At 40.9% G+C, this 25629-nt stretch overlaps 1 protein-coding gene across 1 annotated transcript in view; it reads right to left on the minus strand.

The window, feature by feature from the left end:
• The window catches only part of FBXW8 (F-box and WD repeat domain containing 8), a 132013-nt gene that overhangs the window by 62715 nt on the left and 43669 nt on the right, over window positions 1-25629 (minus strand). The window contains 3 exon segments of the mRNA XM_084994201.1: window positions 4841-4992; window positions 17397-17485; window positions 21865-22029. Of these exon segments, the coding sequence (XP_084850327.1) occupies window positions 4841-4992; window positions 17397-17485; window positions 21865-22029 (406 nt within the window).

Consider the following 25629-nt stretch of genomic DNA (forward strand, 5'->3'; position numbering starts at 1 on the left):
AAGAATTCCTTTAATTTTCAAGAACATGGATGGACTTTAAGCATATTGTACTAAGTAAGCTAAGTCAGAGAAAGACAAATACTGTATGGTATCACCTACATGATAGGTGATACCATACAGATTTCACAATCTAAAAAAGTCGAACCTGTTTAAAAAAAACAACAGAATAAAATGGTGGTTACCAGGGGAGATAAGACTGATGGAGTTGAAAGGTACAAACTTATAACAAGTGGTAAATAAGCCACAGGGCTCTAAACAATATAATGAATACAGGCAACAGTATTATACTATAATTATACAATGTGGTATCACTACAATGGCAGTCACACTACAATATCTAAATGTATCAGGGTAACATGCTGCACACCTTAAACTTACACCATGTCACATGTCAAATTTATTCAATTAAAAAAAAAAGAAACTCTCCCGGACTTCAGACAATATTACAAAGTTACAGTAATCAAAACAGTGTGGTATTGGTACAAAAACAGACATATGGATCAATGGCACAGAATAGAGAGCCCCAAAATAAACCCACACACCTATGGTCACTTAATCTTTTACAAAGGAAGCAAGAAGATAAAATGTAAAAAGACAGCCTCTTTAGCAAATGGTGCTGGGAAAATTGGACAGCTGCATGTAAATCATTGAAATTAGAACACATGCTCACACCATGCACAAATACAAACTCAAAATGCCTTAGAGACTTGAACATAAGACATGACACCATAAAACTCCTAGGAGAGAACATAGGCAAAACATCTCTGACATAAATTGTACAAATATTTTCTTAGTCAGTCTCCCAAGGCAAGAGAAATAAAAACAAAAATAAACAAATGGAACCTAATCAAACTTGCAAGCTTTTACAAACAAAGGAAACCATAAAGACAATGAAGAGACATGGGAGAAAATATTTGCAAACAAGGCAATCAACAAAGAGCTTCATCTCCAAATATATACAAATGACTCATACAACTCAAGAACAACAAAACCCAAACAACTCAACTGAAAAATTGGCAAAAGACCTAAACAAACATTTCTCCAAAGAAGACATACAGATGGCCAATAGGCACATGAAAAGATGCTCAACATCACTAATTATTAGAGAAATGCAAATCAAAACTACAATGTGGGGGGTTCCCATTGTGGCACAGAGGGTTTAGGATCCAGAGTTGCCAAAGCAGTGGCATACGTCACAGCTGTGGCTCAGATTTGGTCCCTGGCCTGGGGACTTCCATATGTTGCAGGTGCAGCCAAAAAAAAACCCTAAATCAAAAAAACCCCAAACTACAATGAGGTACCACCTCATACCAGTCAAAATGGCCATCATTACAAAGTCTACAAGTAAATGCCGAAGAGGGTATAGTGGAAAGGGAACACTCCAACACTGTTGGTGGGAAGGTAAGTTAGTACAACCACCACAGAAAACAGTTTGGAGGTTCCTCAGAAAATAAATATAGAACCACCATATGATCCAGCAATCCCACCTGGGAATATATCTGAACAGAACTATAATTCAAAAAGATACATGCACCCCCTATGTTCACACAGCAGCACTATTTACAGTAGGCAAGACATGGAAATAACCCAAGTATCCATCAACAGATAAATGGATTAAGAAGGTATGGTACATATATACACTACTACTCAGTCATAAAAAAAGAATGAAATAATGCCATTTGCAGGAACACAGATGCACTAGAGATTCTCATACTAATTGAAGTCAGAAAGAGAAAGACAAACACCATATGATATCACTTATACGTGGAATCTAAAATATGGCACAAATGAATCTATTTAAAAAACATAAATAGACTAACCGATAAAAAGAACAGACTGTGGCTTTCAAAGGTGAGCAGGGAGGGAGTGGGGATGGACTGGGAGTTTGAGGTTAGTAAATGGAAACTACTACATTTAGAATGGATAAACAACAAGGTATAGCATTATCCAATCTCCTAGAAACTATATCCAATCTCCTGGAATAGTCCATAATGGAAAAGAATATAAAAAAGAACACACACACACACACACACACATATAAAAGAGTTATTTTGCTATACAGTAAAAGCTGGTACAACACTGTAAATCAACTATAATTTTTTTGAAAAGTTAAAAAAAGGTATGTTATTGGGTGGAAAAAAGCTAAAGTATGGAATAATATAAAACAGTATGCTATCTTTTGTTTAAAAGGGGGATGAAAATAAAAATAGATATTATATCTATTTGTATTTACAATATATATGGGAAAGATCGACAAGAAACTAAAATATATAGTTGCTTTATAACGTAGTGAACAAAAATAGGTAGAAGCAAGACTTCACAATGTGTAACTGTTTATATTACATCCTTCAAATGTATTACTTAGTCAAATACATTAAATTACAAAATAATACCCACTCATTTATGGGTTAAAAAATTAAAATCATATATACATACACACATAACTGCCATCTAGAAAAATAAACCATAAACAATGTCCATTGAAGAATGTGACAAATTGAAAAAATATTTGAGATCGATGACATGGATTATTTCCTTAGCCCTCCCTTTTCAACCAGAAAAGATAACAATCCAAAGAAAAATGGGGAAAGACAGCAACAATTTCAGAGAAATAAATCAAATACCTAATAACACAATGAAAAGATGTTCACATGTACTTATAAAGAATGACAAACAAAAACAACAGCAAAATACCATTTCCACCTATCAGACAAACATGAGGAAGCAGTCATTCTCACATACTTTTTGTGAGACTATAAACTATAAAATCTTTTGGAGGGAAATTTGGCGATATTTATCAAAATGTAAAATATCTGTAGCCTCCAATCTGGTAATTATTAGTAATTTACCCCATGGATATACTTGCAAAAGTCCATCGTGGTATTTGTTCAAGGATATTGCTTGCAGTACTGTTTTTAACAACAACAACAAAGACTAATCCTAATGTGCATTGCTAAGGGCTCTAGTAAATAAATTATAATACAGCCATATAATGTAATACTACACAGACTAAAGAGAATAGGGTTTATCTATAAGTGTTAAAACAGAAAGATCCCAAGATGTGTCATTAGGCGAAAAAGCAACATTCAGGAGAGTATATAGAGTAGGATGTATGTGCAGAATGTGAGAAGAACCAGAGGTAGGGGACAGGGAGGAACATTTGAACTTTTTTGGATACATTTTCTCTCACATTTCATACTTGTGCTCTCTTTGAATTTTAACTATAAAGTTTTTGTAAACCAAATATTTAAAATAAATTATGGCTATTATTTGCCAAGTATTTATCAAAGAAAGTAGTTTCTCTAGCCTAGCTACAAGGTTCCTTAATATTTCTGTGCAACAACAGGGATGAAGGTGACAAAGACAATTCTAATCAACAACATAAAATCAGCAGCGCACCTGCATGTCACTAAAAACTGTATTTTCGAGCTCACAAGATAAGAGACGTGAGGGTGCAAATCAAGCAGGGGCACCTTTTCATCAAGTCTCCTGTGCAGATTCACATAAACAGCACTATACACATCCCTGGCATGGCCTGGGACACACAACCACACCTCTGGATTCATAGTGATGAATGATTCAACCTCAAGGAAGTCACTCAGTCAGCCTCTCTGGACCCCAGTTTCCCCCAACATGAAGGATGTGTGTGTGCAGCAGGGAGAGGCTATTGGTGGTTCTGAAACTGTATAATTCTCACTTAAAAGTACTGCAACCTCTGCATTGGTTGTTGGAAAAAAATCTCATTGATAGTCTGGCAAGTAGGAAAGACACTCAAGCTGCTCTTATGTTATCTATCCAGAATGTCAATACACATACATGAACTATGACATATCCCAGAGACAACTAGCTGAATTCTAGAGGCTGAAAGGAAAATCCAATGGTGTCCACTAATGTCAAACTAAAAAAAAAAAAAAAAAAAAAAAAGTTGATGCTGTTAAATAAAATAAAAATATTTAAGAATTTCAGCTCTAATTTTTATTTTTTAAATGGCATATGGATATAAAATTTCCCCATTAGCTACTTTACTATAGTTTTGACCCTCTGACCCAACAGATAATGTTACACTACTGCTGAAGATTTGCAACCGCACCATGACATGAACACCAACATTCTGAAATATCTTGTGCTCCAGCTTTCAGGCAAATGGGGAGACAAAGCTTTTGGAGATTAAAACTTTACAAATAAAAGAAGTTAGGAGCATAAGAGGTAGTATAAGATATTATGGCCATTGAAATTACTATTCCTATTAGCTAAAAACTGTCAGTACTTGGTGAAAATAATTTTAGACTCTTCTTACCTAATTCTGTAAATCCACAGTTACTCACATACAAAAAGAATTCTATCAGTCCCAGAGAGACAACATATTACCATAAATTATCTTGGATGGTATATAAGAGCCAGGAAAAGGTAGGCCCTGACTTTTATTTTTCTATTTTCGTATTTGTCAATAGATTATCTTTGTCTATCCTCTTTTCACTCTTCCCTTTGGATCAAGCAGAGACTAAAAGGAAAAGTAGGCCAAGTATACTTAATATTTTACACCAAACAAGTTATTTGCTTAAGATGGCTTGGCCAGCCTCATGTCTGGCACTAAAACCCAGCCTGACAGTTCCAGTAGGAATTAAATACCAGTTTTAATGGGTGCTGTGTTCCAATGCCTTCTAATGCATTGAGGGTTATTGGCCAACTTCTTCACATAAAGGCAAGAATGAGTGAATGTGTGTGAACATGTGTGAGTGCCTGCGTGTATGTATGGAGGGATTACAGGGGGAGCTGGCCACAGCTGCTTAATTTTTGTAAAGCTTTTTTCTTAATAGGGAGGAGCGTTGCAGTGACTTACCATTCTGATAAGCTGCTACCGCCAGCGAGCTGTTTATCCTCACAAAGGAGACATGTGGCCGCACTCCAGGCCCATCCTCCTCTGATTCCAGGAAGGGGGCTATGTAGTCCCAGGTGCGAGTGTCCCACACCCTCACGTCCCCTGATGTATATCTGGAAAAGAATGACAAACTTGGTTCCAAATGGAGACTGAAGAGCAGGGCCACGGGGGAACCGATGGGGGAGCCTTAAAACGACAGAGGCGTAAGATCTGGCTGGTGTGGAGCCACTCCTGCAATACTGTTTACATGAGTCACTCCAATAGGAGAAAATGTCAACTAGATAACAGAAAGGCTGAGAACACAGCACAATGGTGACAATTTCAAATGAGAATACTGTAATAAAAAATTTGCGTAGCAAAAGCTTCCAGTAAGGGGATCACTAGTAGAAATTCATAGAAGCCACACTATTTACACACAGACACATGCACTGAAGACAGAGAAGAAACTGCTCAGGACTAATGGTCTTACAGGCACAAGCTTTCTAATACCTCATCCATGCATCAGATTTGACTGATTAAAGTCCCTAAAGACTAATTGATTTGCTGAAACAATTAAATCTTGCCTTTAGCAGCCAGACGACACTGCCTTCTCATGAAAAGCTCTTGCCGAAATGCATGACACTCTTTGCTTTTGCCTACTTAGAAGACAGGAGCACTCACTCTCTCCTATTACTCCTGCCACTCCAACAAATGACTCTCCCCATCAAAGCTGAGGCAGGGCCAGAACCTGCTCAGACCCCAGGCCCTGAGAACAATGGAATGGCTAGATAATGAGGTGCTGTGCTGCCTGCCATTGAGGTGAGGTATTTATGCTAAGTTCCTCACATCTGCTACACAGGGTTCAATTCCACACATAAAGTAACTGTGGGGAGGCATGTTAGAAATGAGGTAAGAGTCCCCTATGATGGACCCACACAGACACAAAGACCAAAAGACAAGTGTAAAGATGTTCGGTCTTCCTGAAGCTCAAGCCATGGTTCCTTCAAGGTTTCTTTGATCTCATGTTTTAAGTGTAAAATTGAGTAAGATAACTCTGAGATTTAATTACTGAAGTCTATGACATGATACATTATGAAGCAGTTATGGAGGTTTCTTAATAAAGAAACAGAAAATTCTGATTCAGGAATGTTTCATTTTCCTGAATGGCACAGTACGTCCCTAAAATTATTCGTTGATAGCAAATACGCATATTATGAATTCAAAGGCCATTCTGTCACTCACATTCTCTAGACTGGAACACTGGGTTCTCTCCCTGGAGGATGGTGCCTAGAGAATGTCTGTGCATATAAAGAGCCAAACAGGAGAGGCATGCTTTCTAAAACTGGACTGATGGGACTCTGTTTGACCACTGATCTTCCAATAAATAGAAACACTCACTCCATGAGTGTCATTAAGCCTGGTGATGCACAAGCAGAGGTAGATATTGATAACACTACTGCCAAAGCACAGCCGTTGGCTTCCAGCCCTCCAGGCAGTGCTCCAGATCGTCCTTAAAGAGGAAGCCTACATGAACACACACCCTATAGCACCAGAACTACCAGGCTCAACCTGACACCATGACAATGACTTGGGCATTTCCTGGAGTAAGGTCATTTGCTTAACTTAACAGAGACACTCAGAGATATCTGAATTTCCAGACTTGTATGATTAGATTCTTAAGGTTAAATTCCATGTGAAAGGAACCAGCCAGTTCAGAAAAGAAGGGTGAGAAGGATGGCACCCATCTTTCAGAAATAGAAAGTGGAAGCAAGAGAGAAGGAACTCAAGCGGTCAGAGCTAAGGAACTTTGAGAGAAAGAGGTACACAAACCAGGAAAACATATTTCCATTCCACTGGTCTTGGGCATTCTGTTTTTTATGACCTGTATATGGGATCACAGCAACCGTTTTCACGTGGTCCCTTGGGGGGCACACAGGAGAGGATTTGGGTAGCCCAGGCTCCACCACCCATAAGCCCCTTTTACACGATGAGTTCTCAGATAAAGCAATAATAACCAAAACAAAACTTGAAAAACTGCTGAACCACATAACCACGAGCTATGAAATACAACTCATTGGTCTCTCTTGTTTGGGGGCAGAGGAAAGAGGGAAGGCAGAGATCCCACAGAGAAGAGCACTCTATTAATAGCTAAAGGCTCCTGATCAGCCTGTTCTTCCTTCATGCTGCAACTCCACCCACCTAACACTAAACATGGTCTCCCCTCGAAAAGCCTCAGCTCACCACCAGACTGGCCTGCTGTGAGTTCCTGATTTTGTCAGTGACATAGCCCCAGGTTACCGGTGCAAAACCGAGGGGGTCCTCCACACCTCCTTCACCATCACCCACACTGCTATCCCTGTGGTCCCCACACCCTTCCTGCTCTTCCCAGGCAGCCACCGGCCCAGCTCCCTCATGGCCTCACGGCCACCCCACACAGCCTCCGTACTCCCAAGCCTCTCCAACCTTCAGCCAGCCCTCAATAATACTTGACTACATGGGTCTCTCTCCCTTTTCCCTCCCCTCCAAGCTAGACCGCAGGCCCTATCTTCTACCATGACAGCAGCATGGACTTTTCTCTCGTGGCAATAGTGTGCATGTGTGTAGTCATCTGACTGTTCATCTACCCTTGAACCCACAAGCTTTTAAGATCAGGGGTTGGGTCTTGCTCACTATCGTTGATACAATGACCAGAACAGGCAAATTCTTCAGTGCTCTAGAATAACACTTGACACTTAGAAAGCCCTATGTAAATCCTTAGGCCTTAACACTACAATGAATGAAGCTTTAACTACTGGCCAGACACAGAACCCTCCACAAACTGGCTTTCACCCTGTCCTCAGCTTCATTTTCTCCTCTTCCTCGGCAAGAGCTCGCCTCCAGCCAGGCCTGCCATTCACTGGCTTCAAACACTCTTGCCTCTGCACCTTGGCTTCTGTTATCCACCTTTATGAAGCCCCTTCCCTTCTCATGACCCAGCCAGGTGGGTCAACCTTGGCTACATATTAGAATGACCTGGGATACTTTTAAAATTTCCAGTGCCCAATGGCACACCAGATCAATGGAATCTGTCTCTCCAGGGTGGAACCAAACAGCAGTGTTTCCAATGTGCCCCCAAGATTGAGATCCACCCACCTAGTTCAAGCCTACTAGCATCTCAAGGTCTAGGTCCAGGCCCTCCTCCTCCATGAAACCTCGCTGACTCAATTACTATGTCCCTGGACTTAAAGAAATGGTGTTCACTGCTACATTCCATCTCTCTTCAACTTGACTGTGAAGTCCTGGTGAAGGCCCTACCTCGATGCCCGAGCCTCCATCGTGTGCCTTACACACAGCTGACAATAAATGGTGATTGAAAGAGGAAGGTCCCCAATTGACAACCTGGACTGGTTTAAGTGCCAACTCCTTTCATTTCTACTGCCCACCTTCCAGTGATAAATCAGTCAAACCCTCAGAAGGCACACATTACATTAAGGTGTATCAGACTTCTTGCATTTACTTGCAAACAGATTAAAATCTCTCCATAAAACATGAAATAAGCTGAATTGTTGTGGTAAACATGAAATTTTCTGTAGATATCCATTTAAGTCAACTCCATTCCTCATGGTCAGAGAGCATGATATTGGCATAAATGTTTTGCTGCAAAATGACTCACGAGGCAAACATAAAAGACTGTGTGTCTCCTTCATGAGTGGAACAGAGAAAAAATATCCTATTTCAGCAGGTAGTATGTGATGACTCAGCAAAGGCTCTAAAATCTAACACATGAAAGCAACCACAGAAGCAATGCTTACACTCTGTGTTAATGAACTCCTGCTAAAGAAACAGACATTTTCATGAGGGTAAAACATTGGTTGGGTAAAGGGACCTAGATTGAACCCTAAATGTGATCTAAAATTGCTTAACAACATTGGCCAGGAGAAGCAAGTACAGGTACGGAAGGGAGGTAGGGGAAAAAAGGCTGGTTTTCCTCCAGAGCTCCAGATGTCTTTATCACTGCCTAATGACAATTATACTCAACCAATTAAGACACCACTATGACAGTTGCATTGTGAGTGAGCCTTTGGGCCTCAATGTTGATGGCTCTCTAATTAGTGTCTGTGCAAAGCACAACTGCAACTAATACATCAGCTGATGTAAGAACACTAAAGAAAAATGAGGAAGAAAGAAGCCTTTTCCAAATGAGTAAGGATGTCTCAGGCCATGGCATGGACCAGTGAAGTTGTATGCTTTTCCCAGTCTTTTTTATGCCTGGCAAAGTTGAGTTTACCTCCAAATAAATAGGTCAGAGACCACAACTGATTTTTTTTGTTGAAAGAATGGCAATAGAGTCTCTTTTAAGCTCAGCACACTAGAGCAATTGACAATTTAAAATGATTTACCACCAAAGAGCTTTCATTAACTAGTACGTTTCCAATATGCAGACCACTTATTTGAACTAAGAGACTCACAGAAAAGGAAGAAATGTTGTACATCTAAAAACAACCTTTAACCTTCCTTCTTATCTAAATAGCCAAGGAGATGGGGGTGGAGGGAGGTTCCATTTTGCTTCCAGGTGCCTGTGCTTATTTGCTGAAAATTTTTTTTCAAGGCTCTTCATAATAACCTGGGGTGGTGTTTTAAGAATATGGAAGTAAGGTTAAGTGACTTGCCCAAGGTCACAAACATTTTAGTGACATACCTTGGATCACATTGGGTCCCCAGGCTTTTTTCTAACTGCTACTTCAGCCAGCAAGCCACTCTGCCTCCTCTGCTGACAGTGTCTTGAAACAAATAGGGCTTTTAAGAATCATCCCTATTTACGTGCAATATAAGGAATTTATTGTTTTCAATATTGTGACTCAGGCTGGCAGGACACAGCCCCTCACCCTAACTCATCGATTCTACTACTATAGCTCAACTGGAAGGCAAGAAGCCAACAAAAACAAAAAAGCTCATCATGCTGGCAAGGAGTGTGGGACTGGGCAGGTGCAAAGGTGTGTCCCTCACATGCCTCACAGGTAATGTGGGAGCATATAGAGAATGGTTGGTAAATGCCACCTTCTACAGGACCATACTCATACAGCCACCTCCAAAGTCACAAGTCTATTTTGATCAGGCACTCACGGCAGCCAAAAGGAATTCTTGTTATGAGTCCTCAGGCTGGGAACAGCAAATGCTTTTGTGTAAATAAATTGGTAGTGGCACCTCCAGCCCCGTGTTGAGAGGATTCCGAAGCGATATTCCATCCAGCTCACCAGAAAAATAAATCAGTAATGGATTTTTCATGTCCCTCATTGGTTTGAGAGTGAGAAGCGACAGCATGTGTGCAAGTTACTTGCATCCTTACTCCATACAAAACTCTGCCTGGCCAACTTGTAGTCATCCCTCCCAGACTCAGCTGAAAAGTCACTTCCCAGGAGAAACTGCCTGATGTGAAGCCTCTCCCCACTGTGTCACGGTGCCCTGCTCTTCCCCTTCCCTAATCTCTCTCACTGCCCTGTAACCACCTGTAATTGTATCCCTTCAGCCTGTGAGCAAGGAATGGGTCTGCAGTATTCATCTGTGCTTAGTACATGTTAAATCACTCAATCTATGGACTTAAACTTAGAAGATGGAAGTGGTTTAAAGTCTACAAAGCAATTAGGCAGAGGCCCTAGAGGTGCAGTGCCCACATTTCAGAAACATTTATGCCCTTAACATGCAGGTTTTAGAACTAGTCACATACTCCATACTTTCTTTAGCAATACCAAAGATTACAAATCGATGAAAGCAAGAGTATTTACTGTTTTCTATGAAACATGACTGTGTTGTATTATGCAATTAACAAAATGAACTCAATCCCACAGTGCAGCCTTTCTGTGGAAATGCACCACTACAAACATCAAGTGCAGCTTAAGATGCATCAATTGAAAAATAATGAACATCTTAATGGACCTTATGAGATCCATGCACTACACACTTAAAACTGTTTTCCATACATCTTGGTTAATCACAATCAATAGAGTCAGAGTCAATGATGATTATGCAGAGTTATTGTAGCTGTGGCCCTTCCCATTATTCCTTGGAGAACCAGAGATGGATAAATGCAGTCATGAGTTCACCAGTATTTATTAAGGATATTCTGCAGCTCCTTCATTAAGTATATAATAAATGTAAAGCTCTCCACTGGTCCCTTATCAATATCTTACCTCAGACTTATTTACCAGAAGAGCATGTATACCTCACAGCAGAAAATAAATAAATAAAAGCCTTTTTAAAAAGAGGTCCCTAACGGGTAATGATTGAATTCCTTATGGGAAACAGTCCAATGTCATAATAAGCAGCACAAAAATCTATAACACAGGGTTGAAAGGAAAACTGTCAAAAGAAGAAGTTTTTTTTAAAAAACAAAGACAGAGAGCAGGTCCTTAGTAAGTATAAATATGGGGTGACATTTATCTAATGCAATTTTTATCACCAATCTGTATTTACAAAGCATCTGTTCTCTCAAGAGCCTCCAAGTAATTCTAGGTATTATCCATTTTTCATACATTCACATGAAGCTAGCAGAGGATACGAAGCACCATCCTTGAGGTCTTCAGCTGCTGAATAGAAAGCATTTAAAAATTCAGGGCAAATACACACTATTTCAGATCAAAGCCATATTTTGGCATGGTACATGGTCAATGCAAAGGCACATGTTTAACTGTTGGGGAAAATGGAGAAAAACTGACTAAAAGCAAGGTATTTCAAGTTACCTTAGACACATGCCTATGTCTGAACTATTATTTTCCAACAGTTCTTCAGTATAAACAACGACAATGTAAAAACAATGGTAACAATGATAAAAGTGTCAATATGCAAAGTGAACCAACCAGAGATTCAGACACCAAATTTTGCATACATAAACTGGAAGTTCAAAATTTTGCTGCATGTCTACAGAAGACTGACAACCTTCTCAACTCTGACTGTCCAGGTTGTGTGGACAGACAGAGCTTTATTCTTTTATTTTATTTTATGTATTTTGCTTTTTAGGGCTGCACCCGAGGCACATGGAGGTTCCCAGTCTAGGGGGCGAATCGGAGCTACAGCTGCCGGCTTATACCACAGCTACAGCAACGCCAGATCCGAGCTGTGTCTGTGACCTACACCACAGCTCACAGTAATGCCAGGTCCTTAACCCACTGAGTGAGGCCAGGGATCGAACCCACAACCTCATGGTTCCTAGTAGGATTCGTTTCTGCTGCGCCACAATGGGAACTCCCACACAGAGCTTTTTTAATAATGATAAAAGCTAGAACAATAGCCAGAGGTCACTTGGCTTCAAGGGACATGGGGGCAGCCTTGTTCTGTATCTGCTTGGGCACACCTGCCCCAAAGAGGATGGAGATGGAGGAAATGCAGGAGACCAATGGGACAAATGAGTAACTTTAGGGAAAGAGGACAGCTAACACTGCGTGACATTAAATAATAGTTTTCCAGGAGTTCCCATAGCGGCTCAGTTAACGAACCCAACTAATAACCATGAGGTTGCAGGTTCGATCCCTGGCCTCGCTCAGTGTGTTAAGGATCCTGCATTGCTGTGGCATAGGCCGGCGGCTACAGCTCTTATTGGACCCCTAGCCTGGGAACCTCCATATGCCACAGGTGCAGCCCTAAAAAGACAAAATAATAATAACAACAACAACAACAACACAGTTTTCCTTCCAACCACACCTGGCAGAGGAGAAACATGGACACACAGTCACTATTTCTTCCAGTAAAGGCACATCCTAAAAAGCCAGGTCACCACAGTAGAAAACAGGGGAGAAAAACATTCAGGAGTGTCAAGAAAAACTTTTTGTTTTAAACCAAAAAGTGGGGAATGATCCTCTAATGCGAATAGAAAAGAATGCTTTCTTATACAAACTGAAATGCTTCAGACTTATGAATCTTAGGTAACAGAGAGAAGGGAGTTTATTGCAAAACACCCTCATACTCCTGGGCATCTGCTAAAAGCTTCTGCAGAGCTAATAGCTTAATGGTTAGCAGAGCTGGCACAAGGCCTCCAATGGGCCCTGGGCTGGACTTTCTCCTGCAGGTTTTACCTGAGAGGTTCTCCTTCGCTAGATGGCAGTAAAGCAAATACATTTCTGGCAAATTATACCTAGACCTACATCTCAGGTTTTATAATGTGACCTTTCTGAACTCATGATGTCATCTGTTTTCAACACCCTTAACTTCCAGAGTGCAGCTGTGAAGAAAGAGAACAGACCAGGTATCACAAAATAGGACAAGGATGCTGCCATATTCTCATCTCTTCTAGTTAATGATAAACACGGAATTTAAGAGACATTCTAAAATTCTCAGAGCTCTCACCACAAAAACAAAAACACACACCATGCTTCCTAATCACTTATTATCAACCAACTTTCAATAACATCTCTTCTACTAAATACAAGGAAGGCACACAGTAGCCTCACTGCATTTCAGCCACACTACCAGATTACAGAGAAAACACAGAGGCTGAAATCTAAGAGACAGTGACTTACTGTAGGGAGATTGGTGGCTTCTCAGCACAGATTTTTTTTTCAAGTTAAAGACATGGGAAATTTTAGCTAGAAAATCAAAGTAAAGGTTGTGTTTGAATTATATACTTAGTCACAGTTGAAGGAACTTTCCCTTCCAAGAAAAGAAAACTGTTTCTGGTATTTTCTGGGATGCTGCCAATTACTGCTAAGTGGCCAAATGACAGCACCGAGAGGCATGATGAAGGGCCAGAGTAACAGCTTGGTGAATCAAAGATGCTGTAAGGAGGTTCAGAGAGTGCAGGGTCTCAGTGTGAGTTTTTCTTCCATACACACTTTCCCCACAGTTTTCTGGGTGCTGGTTACAAAGATGCTTTATACACTGTCCCCACCACTTCAGGAGGGGTACATCTAACAAGATTGAACCCTTGTTATTTATGGCACCGGCCAGAAAAAGGAAGGTGCACTCAAGAGAGTGGGTTTGAGGGGTGCTTTAGGTAAAGCAAGACAAAAAGTTAAACTGGAAAGAAGCTGAGGAATATGAAGCCATTTAAAAGTTCTATCTTAGTCTGAAAAAGATAAAAATCCATCCACCTAAATGCAGTAATTAAAATGCGTTAAAGAGACTGAAAAAAAAAAAAATGGTACACACCAAAAACCACGATAGGAGCTGGGGTTTAGGTGGCTTTCTTTTCTCCACTTTCTAACAGTTTTGCAAAAACAACGTGGTTTTACTATTGTTTTCATTTTTAACAGAAAGGAAAGGTACATGCCACAAAAGAAACCAAAACGCTGCCATAATAGATGAGCTGTCATGGTAGCAAGTGAGGGTGGGAAAAGGCAACCCTGCAGAAGCACAGCAGGCAGCACACATGTGAATCCCACTTGGTGGACCTCGCTACGCCTCAGGCACCTCACACAAAATGAGCATTTGGGGACAGACTCTTTGAAGTCCCTTCCAGGTCTAAAATTTATGATTCTAAGTTGAAAAGAACTAAGAAATTGGAGAACAGACAAAAGAAATTAGGGATTCCTCCAGTTTCCCATGTAAGCTTTAGTACACAGGTGGGGGAATGGGATCTATTATTTCAGACAGAAAACGTATAAGCACTATAGGATATTTAATGAAATATGACACAGCACCTCCAGTTTTAAAAGATGCTTACAAATTAACAGGAAGGAAAATACATGGCTGTAAAGTTAAAAAGTAGAAACAAGATGCTGCAAGGTCATGTGTTGAGCTGCCCTATAGCTGCAGATCATCACTTCTCTAGGAGTTATGACAAGGGTGGATGCTGGGGTGTGGGAAGCAAAGGTTAATAGGCTAGAGGCCATGGAACCTGTGGAAGGAGGCAAGACTTGAGTTGGGCACTAAAGAACGGGGACTGAGTTTCTTTTTGGAGTTCTGGAATTAGATAATGGGCAGTTACACAACCCTGTGAATGTACTAAAATCTCTGACACAACTTAAAGGGGTAGATTTATGGTACGTAAATTGCATCTCAAGTTTTAAAAAAAGACACAGTCAGGAGTTCCCTGGTGACTCAGTGGGTTAAGGATCCAAGGCTGTCACTTGTGGCTCGGGTCACAGCTGTGGTGCGAATTCAACCCCTGACTCAAGAACTTCTGCTTTCTGTGGGTGCAGCCGAAAAAAAAAGGCATAGTCAGAGGTAACTAGAACAGCGGGAGGCAGGAGAAAATGAAGGTACCCTGAGAAGAGTAACAAAGAAAAAGGTTAGAAACAAATTTCAAAAGGCTCTGAACATCAGGAAAAAGTAATTGGAAATTATGTGAGACAGTAAGGGAAGCAAATACTCACAGACAAATAAAGATCAAAAGCTTTGAGAATAATGTCTGTTTCTTCTTCTGCGAAAACAAGCCTCAAGAGGTGTCCAGGTCCTGTTCCCTTGATAGGGACTTGAGTGTCTCGGAGTTAATGACTGAACGAGCATTTGAAGGTTACCCTGGTTCTGTGTGAAAAGTAAGGCAGAACCCAGACTGGGTCAGTTGTAAGGATAAGTATAATACAAATTAGCCTAAGCCAAAGCAAATGTGACTCAAAACCAGGGACACTTACTTACACAGAGGATTGAAGAGCTGGGAGGAAGCTGGGAAAAGATTCTGCAACAGAATCTTCAACAATTATATGAAATATATTTAATAGGTCTAAGTGCAAAAAAGTTACACAGGTTGGCTGCAGATATATAAAACTAAGCCTCTGAACAGATACTGCTTGTGTAAAAAATAGAGAAAAAGGAAGAAAAGGAGAAAAATAGGAGAAATGCAAAAGAAGAAGAGGAAGAATGGTGAGATGGCTACTGTCTCTTTAAGAAGCTCCTTGGAGATACATAACTGTAGAAAGCCTGGTGAATACAACATTGATTGGGAATGAGGTAACCACAAACACCGCTGTCTCAAATGAAAAGGGATTCAAGATCTGACCCAGAAAACAAGCATCGTAACCACCAGATAAAATTTTAATGATAAACACAAGATGCTCTATATACAAGCAAGATTGAAGTGTCTGATGCTAGGCCATAAACGTAAGGTTCTCTTAGAAAGAGGGGCCATGAGGAGCCTCTCTGACCCACAGATCAAGTTTCATCTTATCGATCCACAAAACTCTGCCATGGCTTTGCTTTGCGCGGGCATAATCGGTAATGTTGAGCAGGCCTCAAGGGAACAGAGAGGCAGGAAAAGAAGGACTGGCATCTGGACTCGTGGCCGGGCTGCCTTTTGTGAGGCTCATGTCCAGATAAGCGATTCACAATTGGCTTTTGAAATTATAAAGTTTCCTTTATTTCTAATTCTTTTTATGACTCTTTCCATCCAATCTCAACATTCTTTTCTCAAAGTCTCTGACACACTGGGAGACCCCTTTAAGACAGAATGATCTAAGGATCTCAGAATTAGCAGGTGAAAAGGATCCCACCTAGCATGAGCTCTGAGGCCCTCAACTGAGCGACGAGGGGCAGAGGCTTGAAGCTACACTGATAACCAGAAGGACAGAATTCTTGATTTCTGGTCCATTAATCCTTCTAAAAGTAACAGTTCTATAGCACTCCCAAGAAGGGCATTAACCTCTAAATGGCGGCCAGTCAGACAAAAGCCAAAGGAAAGTGTTCCTCCTAAGGCATATCTTTTTTGGAGCAAAACACTTTTATATCGGTATTACAAACCACAAAATATTAAAATAATCTGACTCTTTGAAATTTCAATTCAAACAGTACTCTTTTTAAGGCATGCTTCTGAAGAAAAGCATTTTCTTTAAAGAAAAATCCTCCCCTACTACTAAGTTATTAAGCCCAAAGTTTGTTTTTGTTTTTTCCTCCATGTAGGAACCTCTTTTGGGTGGCTCACTCCACAGCCAATAGAGATTCAGAAGTTTAAGTGTCCTGGTCTCTACTTGATGGCATTAAACATATAATGTGAGACTCTAGGGTCAAGACATTCAGTTAATGCAAAAAGAAAATTATTATATATTTAAAAAAAAACACATAACAACATCTCTGTAATAAAATATGAAGAATTCATGAAAGTGGTTTTTGGAACAGAAGCCAAAGGAATTTATGGAAGCTAAAATTAAATTTTGTGGCCACTGAGACAAATAAAAAGTCTATTTCAGAACAAGTTAACTGCACATACAAACCGTGTGGTGGGGAAGGAAGATTATCTGTGGCCACAGCCCTTCCTCATGATAAAGGCTTCAGAATAAGAGATCAAGAATAGGAAGTGTTTGTGCCAATACTTATTATTCTCACTTGACTTTATGTCTTCATAAAATACAAACTGTTTGCCTTAATGAAAATCTAACATAACATGCCACAGGAGTGATTTAAAAGCTCGCAAGATGTATTGAGACCAATGGATTGCTGAACTCCTCACCAGTAACTTCAGAGCTCTTCAGACACTGCAGGACAGAGTCGTGGAGGCCAGCCATCTCCAATACGGGTTGTCAGTGGGACCACATGCACTCTCAAGGGAGAATAAGAGTGCAGGGACCCACAGGAAGGCCCATGAAAAGTGACAGACCTTAAGGTGAAGAGTATTCAGTGAAAATTCATTTGGACTTACCCAGCTATGACAAGGCCATCGTGAGAATGTGCACCACATAAAGCCTCGTCAGGAATATGCTCCAGCTCACTCACAGCACCTTTGCGATTCTGCGTAAGAAAAGGGGGTGATTTATACATTCTTGGGCAGCCAGACAAAGCATCTCACTCTCACCTACATCCCACAGTGGCTGTTTACAGCGAGGATTGGGTACACAGTTATCAAGACATTCAAAAGGACAAAGAGACCACTAACACGTTAAGCTACTAGCATTTACGAGTTCACATAAACTAAACAGAACTAGTGGGCATGGGACATGAGAGGTGCTGCCCCTGTCCTGGGGAGTGGGGGGATTCATAGGATATAAACCACTCCACTCTGCAGAAGGCTATTAGTGGCAAGTGTCTGAAGAAATGTATAAAGTGTATTAAAAAGTTCAGTTTAGGGAGTTCCCATTGTGGCTCAGCAGTAATGAACCCAACTAGTATCCATGAGGATGCAGGTTCCATCCCTGGCCCTATTCAGTAGGTTAAGGATCCAGTGTTGCTGTGAGCTGTGGTACAGGTCAGACACGGCTTGAATCTGGTGCGGCTGTGGTATAGGATCGCAGGTGCAGCTCTGATTCAACTCCTAGCCTGGGAACTTTCATATGCCACACCTGCAGCCCTAAAATGCAAAAAAAAAAAAAAAAAAAAAAAAAAATCAGAGGAAAGTATTTAATGGTATTTTACCCGTTAACAGGTCTTATAAATGGTTTCCAAATAAAATGAAAAAGTATATACAACAAGATCAAGATCAAGAAGAGAAAAAAAGACATTATTTCTGACTGAGAGGTCAGATGTTCATGGAAATGGAAACCCTAAAACCCATAACATGGTTGCTCCTGAGGAAGGAACTAGAAGGCAGCAGGAGAGAGGTGAAAGGGAGATATATTTTCCATGATACACCCTTTTACGACCTTTGGTTTATTGTACCAAAAATGTTTATTGATTCAAAAAATATAAAAATCAAAAAATTATTTTTCAAATAAAAATAAAGGGACTCTTAAAGAATATAAAGTATTTACATGTGGGATACAGGGACAGTTAAGCCAAAAAAGGCATGAATAAAGGTATTCAAGACTACTAAGCCATCAAAAAATATCCAACTGAATCACTTTGGTGTACACCTGAAACACAGTATTGTAAGCCAACTATAATTAAAGAAAAGAATTCCAAGCCACCTATAATATTAACTTTGTTGTACCAGTGCAAGGATTAGAGGTAGTGTTAAGTGCCAAGCATAGTTCTTAGTACACAGCAAATTTTCAATAAATGGTAGTTACTAGTATTATACATATTATTAGGAGACAGATGATGACATCTATTCCATTAAAACCAACATTATTAATAGGAGATGCAAACTTCTTACTTTTGGAGTGGATAAGCAATGAGTGTGTGTATAGCACACAGGGAACTGTCACCTGTGATAGAACATGATGGAAGATAATATAAGAAAAAGAATGTGTGTATATCTATGTATGAATGGGTGACTTTGCTGTACAGAAGAAACTGACAATACTGTAAATCAATTATAAAAGAAAAGATAAAAGTTTTTTAAAAAACCCATTATTAAGCAGCTATACTGCAGGCATTGTACAAGATGATCTGCAGGATGATCTCACTTAATTCAAGGACCAAGCCCATGGCTAAGGAACAAAACTGGACACAACCAAGTGGGGCTGTCCTGTCAGTTGAGACATAGGAATGGAGAGGAAGGACTTGAGAGTCATCTGTGTGAGGGCCACAGCCAAGACTATAAGAATAACAAAGCTCTTTTGAGGGACAAGGTATTGAAAGAAAAGGAGAGGGCCTGTGGCTCTTGGCATCCACTAATTTCTGTCATGTGGCTTCCTCCTCATCATGGACTTCAACCCCACACTGGTGTTCTGGTCTTAGAGAGATCTAAGTGAAAAAGATGTTAAGCAAACAGCAGGGGAAAAAATACCATTTCCATGCTGGCTCTGACCTGGTGGTCCAGGTAATTTCATGCCTTCATAGGTCATGCCCTATGCGGGGAAGTACCTGAGAACCCTAGGGTCCCTTCTCAGCTTCCCCAGACACTGGCTGAGGAGATCCCAAACCAAATCACCTTCCCAACCCATCCTGAAGATGACCATGAATAGCACCAAAACACAGCATCTGTGTGCAAAAGGCAGATGCTAACTGAGCAGCAGATAGGGCCCACATCGTGGGAGGATGGCAGGCACATTACTAGACGGTCATCCTCACCAAGGCTCCATGAGACACCTCAGAGAGGAGGAGACGGGCACATAAAGGGACAGCATCTTGCTCTGACACTAACTCTCATGCTCTCACAAGGGCTTCCTTTCATTCTAGGATCACAAGAACACCATCACCACAGTTACACGTAAGAGTCATCATCTGACATTTTACTTATGTAGACCTCACTGGTAACAGTGCAGGAAATGGGCCTCAGGTGCTCTTAAGAGAAACCTCCCTACAGCCTGCCTGCAGTTTGACTCCAGTTCATTCAGTCAACCACCACTTACTGAGCACTTGCCAAACACACGATTTTGTGCTCATTAGAAAAAAACAATGAACAGACAGTTCAGCTAAACTGTACATAATCTGTATATTGGTATTAAGTGCCAGATGCTATGAGGCAGGTCTTCACCTTCACTTCTGCCCCCTCCAGCCTGGATAAGGAGGATGGACCTGCTTTCCTCCCTCACTCTATTACCAAAGAGGAAACAAAGAACTCAGCTGCTGCTTTCTCTCTCCGGATCTAACATTTATGAATTCGAGCCAGGTTACAGGAAATATCTCTAGCTCTCATGTTCACAAATCTCAAGTCTCCCTCCCTTCCAGACAGAAAGGCCCTAGTAAATGCCTAACTCTCTAGTTTTCCTTGAATGATGGCCCCTCCTACCAGGGTCAGACCCTCTGCTTTCCCACTCCCAGCCTATTTCAGCAGCTTTGGCAAACCCTATGCTTGCTTCCACTTTCGCCACCACCCCCCACCCCAACACACACAGAACTAATCAAGCAAACAGGCAGGAGTTTATTACTTGGTGTGATGCACACTGTGGGATAAGTAGGAATTTTACTTAGCGGCAGTGTCTTTGTGGCCTAAGGACAACTGCGCTAATTCTCTTCCAAAAGGTGGTTCTCAACCAGGGGAGCTTTTTTTTTTTTTTTTTTGTCTTTTTAGGGCCACACCCATGGCATGTGAAAGTTTCCAAATTAGGGTTTGAACTGAAACTGCAGTTGCTTGCCTACACCACAGCTAAAGCAAAGCCAGATCTAAGCCATGTCTGCAACCTACACCACAACTCACAGAAAAGCCAGATCCTTAACTCGCTAATCAAGGCCAAGGACGGAACCCGCATCCTCATGGATACTAGTTGGGTTCGTTACCACTGAGCCACGATGGGAATTCCCAACCAGGGGAGATCTGGCTTGTCTTAAAGATGTTTTTGACTGTCACAACTAGGGGGAGGAAGAGAGTGCCACCAGCATGTACTGGGGAGAGGCTAGAGATATCACAGAATGCCCTGCAATGCCCAGGAGAGTCCTCACCAAAAAGTATCTGGCCCCAGATGGTACTAGTAGCAGGGCTGAGAAACCCCAATTAGAGAAACACTGCTCTTATTAACTTTGCTAGGAACTATGACATTGCCCCAATAAAGAGTATCAGTCACTAATCAGGTTATAAGGTGATTGGGGACAGACAATATGTCAGCATCAGTAGTGAGCAAAAGCTTATTAATCTCAAAGTCTATTAGGATTGACCTTTACAGGAGAGGAAAGAGAATACAGTTCTAGCCCTTCCATCCAACTGAATAGCCTGCTACCCAGGTGGAAAGAGACGGCCACCACACTGCTGTCTCGTCATGCCTCACACAGCTTTATGTAACACTGTTCCTGACAGTTATTTCCTACAGAAACACTTCACTGTGCAAATTTGTAGCTGTGATCTAATATTGCTGTAGAGATTTTGAAGTGATAAATGTTATGGAAGCAAGCCAATAGGTTATGTGAGGGAAGACAGTACTGAGAGACGTTTCATAATCTCCCTCTTACATTTACTGGAAATAGCATTTTCAGCCCCTCTTTTACATTCAGGTGGTGCTTTTGCTTTCTTGGTCCAGGGAGATGGTGACAGGGAAAGAGGGCTGTGCTGAGCACTAGGCCCTCGCCATCAGAGGGGAGATGACTGCCACCTCGATCTCACCCCTCCTCTCCTGAAGGACAACAGGATGCTCCCAAACAGTGTAGTTGAAAACAAGTGCAGAAACTCTCATGGTAAACAAAATGGGCAACAAATCACCAATAGCTGAAGGGACACTCACAGTTCTCCTCCCTGTGCTGCTCTTGGCAGTTAACCTCAGACTGTAATTGGAAGGACTTAGTGTTTAATCCCAGGCTTGGGTTCCTGCGTCCTTGCAGGATATTCTCTACAGGTAACAATACTGGCCACTGCCTACCTTCCAGTTGGTTCTTAAAATGTGTTCCTTAGCTTGGCACTCTTGGAAAATGAGCTTCCAGCAAGAGTAATCGGAGATGTTGCTCTCAGGAAGGTGCCCTTCCTGCTGGCAGAGCCTGTACCAGAGAACTTCATCTTCTGCAATCACCTTCCACGTCTTGCTCACCTAAAACAGCAGAAGTGACACAAATGTCAAATTCTGCAATTAGAGAAGCCCCTTGTCATCCAAAAATCAATCAACACCTTTATTACTGCCCTGGGTTTATGGCAGTATAAAATGTCTCATTAACAAAACACTCTGAGGTGAAAAAAATACAAGCAAATGTTTCCAGTTTTATCTTTCAAGATCTCAAAATTGTTGTACTACCATCTAATATCACATTTTTGACTACTTGGTTAAATTATTTTATACATATATACATGTAAAATAAGAGAAAAATACACAAATACATAAAAGGCAAAAATACACACTATAACACGTTAACAGATACAAAATCATACACAGCTTTTCAGAACCGAATCTCTATTTTTTACCAACAGACACTTGTACTTCCATCTTAGAGTTGGAGACGGATGGCCTCTGAAATAAAAAGCTGTAATAACATAAATATCCATAACCCAAAACTTCTGGTTGTATGAGAAATTCAAATTCATATTATGCGCAAAAACTCAGATTTTAAAAGCGTTGATTCAAAAAATATTTAACAGAAAACTCAAGCTGTTAACTAGGATGGTAAGATATGATATGGAGGAGTTCCCGTCATGGCGCAGTGGTTAACGAATCCGACTAGGAACCATGAGGTTGCGGGTTCGGTCCCTGCCCTTGCTCAGTGGGTTAACGATCCGGCGTTGCCATGAGCTGTGGTGTAGGTTGCAGACGTGGCTCGGATCCCGAGTTGCTGTGGCTCTGGCGTAGGCTGGTGGCTACAGCTCCGATTCGACCCCTAGCCTGGGAACCTCCATATGCCGCGGGAGCGGCCCAAGAAATGGCAACAACAACAACAAAAGACAAAAAGACCAAAAAAAAAAAAAAAAAAGATATGATATGGAGAAATGAATGTTATGGCTGGATTGAATTTAAAAATCCAACCAGTATCTAGAGGAAATGGCCATTTTACCTATTAGTGCTTTGTCTTTCACCTTAACTTTGGGTAATAATGGTGGATTTACTTCATCATTGGAAAATGTACAAAGTTGGGAAAACTGCCAAAGATGGACTCTGCTAGCAAAATGAGAAACTGATCCAGGATATCAACATGATCTTGGGTCTGCAACACATTTTGCTTGCTGCAAATCCAAAGGCTAAGCCTCACTTCTAATAAACTAAGAGTCATGACCAGTGGTTCACGGTAACCTGTGCTCTTTCACACTCCCTTCCCACCTCAAGACATCAAATACTCAGACCAGAAGAGAGAACATGAGACAAAGTAAGAGAGGGAATACACAGCATGTGCATGGCAGACTCTCATCTCATTATACAAGACTTCTCATTTGCACTGCTAGGGAGTTAACTTTCAGGATTATAGAATTAAGAACACCAAAAATCTGCTCCTCAATAAAAGCAACAAGAATACTGCCAAAAAATGTCAAAATCAACTTTTTCAGAATGTTAGAAATTAACTAAAAGCTTGCAACATTCTGGGGAGCATTTATTCAAGAAAAACAGCTGAATCTTCATAAGAATAGCAACTTTTGTTTTGTTTCAACTTGCATTAATTCCATCCTCATCCTCCAACTCCATGGTAGGTGGACTTGAAAACCAACAGCCTCCAACTATAGTAGCTGTAAAAACCAGCAGCCTAGCAGCTACTGGAGAAGCCAAGTGGGTTTACAGCTCCCCAAAAGTACCATCCCCAGAGAACCTGGCCTGTATGGCAACTTGCTAGACAGCTCTGTTCCTGAAGTTTTTATATTTGATCTCTGTCTTATTTCCAAGACAGCTGTCAGAAAAAAATAAAGAACAACTGTTTAACACTGCGGCTGCCTGAGGAAGCACTACCAACCAGAGCTATAAGGAGGCTGATCAAAAGGCTTAAAAGAAAAATTTGGGGAATAAGATATCCCATTATAAATAAATACGTTCAAAATACCAAAGGAAAGCATGTCTAAAGAAATAAACTTATGAGCACAATGTCTCACCAAGTAGAGAATATTGATGAAGAGATAGAAATTATTTTTTTTTTCCTTTTTTGGCCACATTGCAACATATGGAGTACCCAGGCCAAGAATCAGATCTGAGCCACAGGTGCAACCTTTAACCTACTGTGCCAGGCCAGGGATGGAACCTGTGTCCTGGCACTGCAGAAATGACACTAATCCCACTGTACCACAGCAGGAACTCTAAAATTATTTTTTATTTATTTATCTTTTTTTTTTTTTTTTTTTTTTGTCTTTTTGCCTTTTCTAGGGCTGCTCCCGTGGCATATGGAGGTTCCCAGGCTAGGGGTCAAATTGGAGCTGTAGCCGCCGGCCTACACCAGAGCCACAGCAATGTGGGATCCAAGCCGCATCTGCAATCTACACCACAGCTCACGGCAACACCGGATCCCTAACCCACTAAGCAAGGCCAGGGATCAAACCTGCAACCTCATGGTTCCTAGTCGGATTCGTTAACCACTGTGCCAAGACGGGAACTCCTAAACTTATTTTTTAAAAGAACCAAATAGAAGTTTTAGAGTTGAACTATATAATAACTAAAACAAAAAATTCACTAGAGGGGCTTAACAAGAGATTTGAGCTAGCAGAAGAATCAGCAAACTTAAGATAAATTAAGATTTCCCAGACTGAGAGAGAAAAAGAACCAATCAATCAATTTTTTAAAAAAATTCCCAAACAAAATTAACAGAGCCTCAGAGACCTATGAGACACCATCCAAGGGGACCAACATAGGCATTATAGGAGTCCCAGAAAGGAAGGAGAAGGAGAAAAGAGTAGAAAGACCATCTGAAGAAATAACGGCCAAAAATTCTATGTTTGATGAAAAACATTAATCTGCCTATCAAAGAAGCTCAATAAACCCCATGAAGAAAAAACTCAAAGAGACCCACACCTAGATACATCGTAAACTGCTGAAAGCCAAAGACAGAAACTTCAAAGCACTGAGAGAAAAAGACTCATGCACAAGACTCATTCTGTACTTCTCATGAGAAATCATGGAGATCAGAAAGCAGTAGAAGAGCATACTAAAATTGCTGAAAAGAGACTGCCAACCAATAAATCTATTTCCAGCAAAACTATCCTTCAAAAATAAATTAGATATTCCCAGATAAACAAAAAATAAGAATTCATCAGTTGTGTGTACGTGTATTGCTTTTTAGGGCCACAACTGCAGCATATGGAAGTTCCCAGGCTAGGGGCTGAATCAAAGCTACAGCTGCCAGCCACAGCAATGCCAGTTCCAAGCCACATCTGCAACCTACATCACAGCTCACAGCAACACCAGATCCTTGACCCACTGAGAGAGGCAGCCAGGGATCGACCTGTGTCCTCATGGATACCAATGTTTGTTTCCACTGTGCTACAATGGGAGCTCGCCATCAGCATACTTGCCCTATAAGAAAGGCAGTTCTTCAGGCTGAAATGAAAGGACACTAGACCGTAACTCGGTTCACATGAGAAAATAAAGTACATCAAGTAAAGGTCACTACAAAGGTAAACATAAAAGACAGAATAAACGTATTTTTACTTGCATCTTCCTTTCTTTTGATTAAAACGACACTGCCCCAAACTCTGTCAATAGGCTAATAAAGGTAGAATTTGTACACAA

This window comes from Sus scrofa, chromosome 14, assembly GCF_054392235.1.
Source record: "Sus scrofa isolate SSC_HxYL_T2T_F1_AM1 chromosome 14, Sscrofa_HxYL_maternal_Yorkshire_Landrace_v2.0, whole genome shotgun sequence".
NCBI lineage: Eukaryota > Metazoa > Chordata > Mammalia > Artiodactyla > Suidae > Sus > Sus scrofa.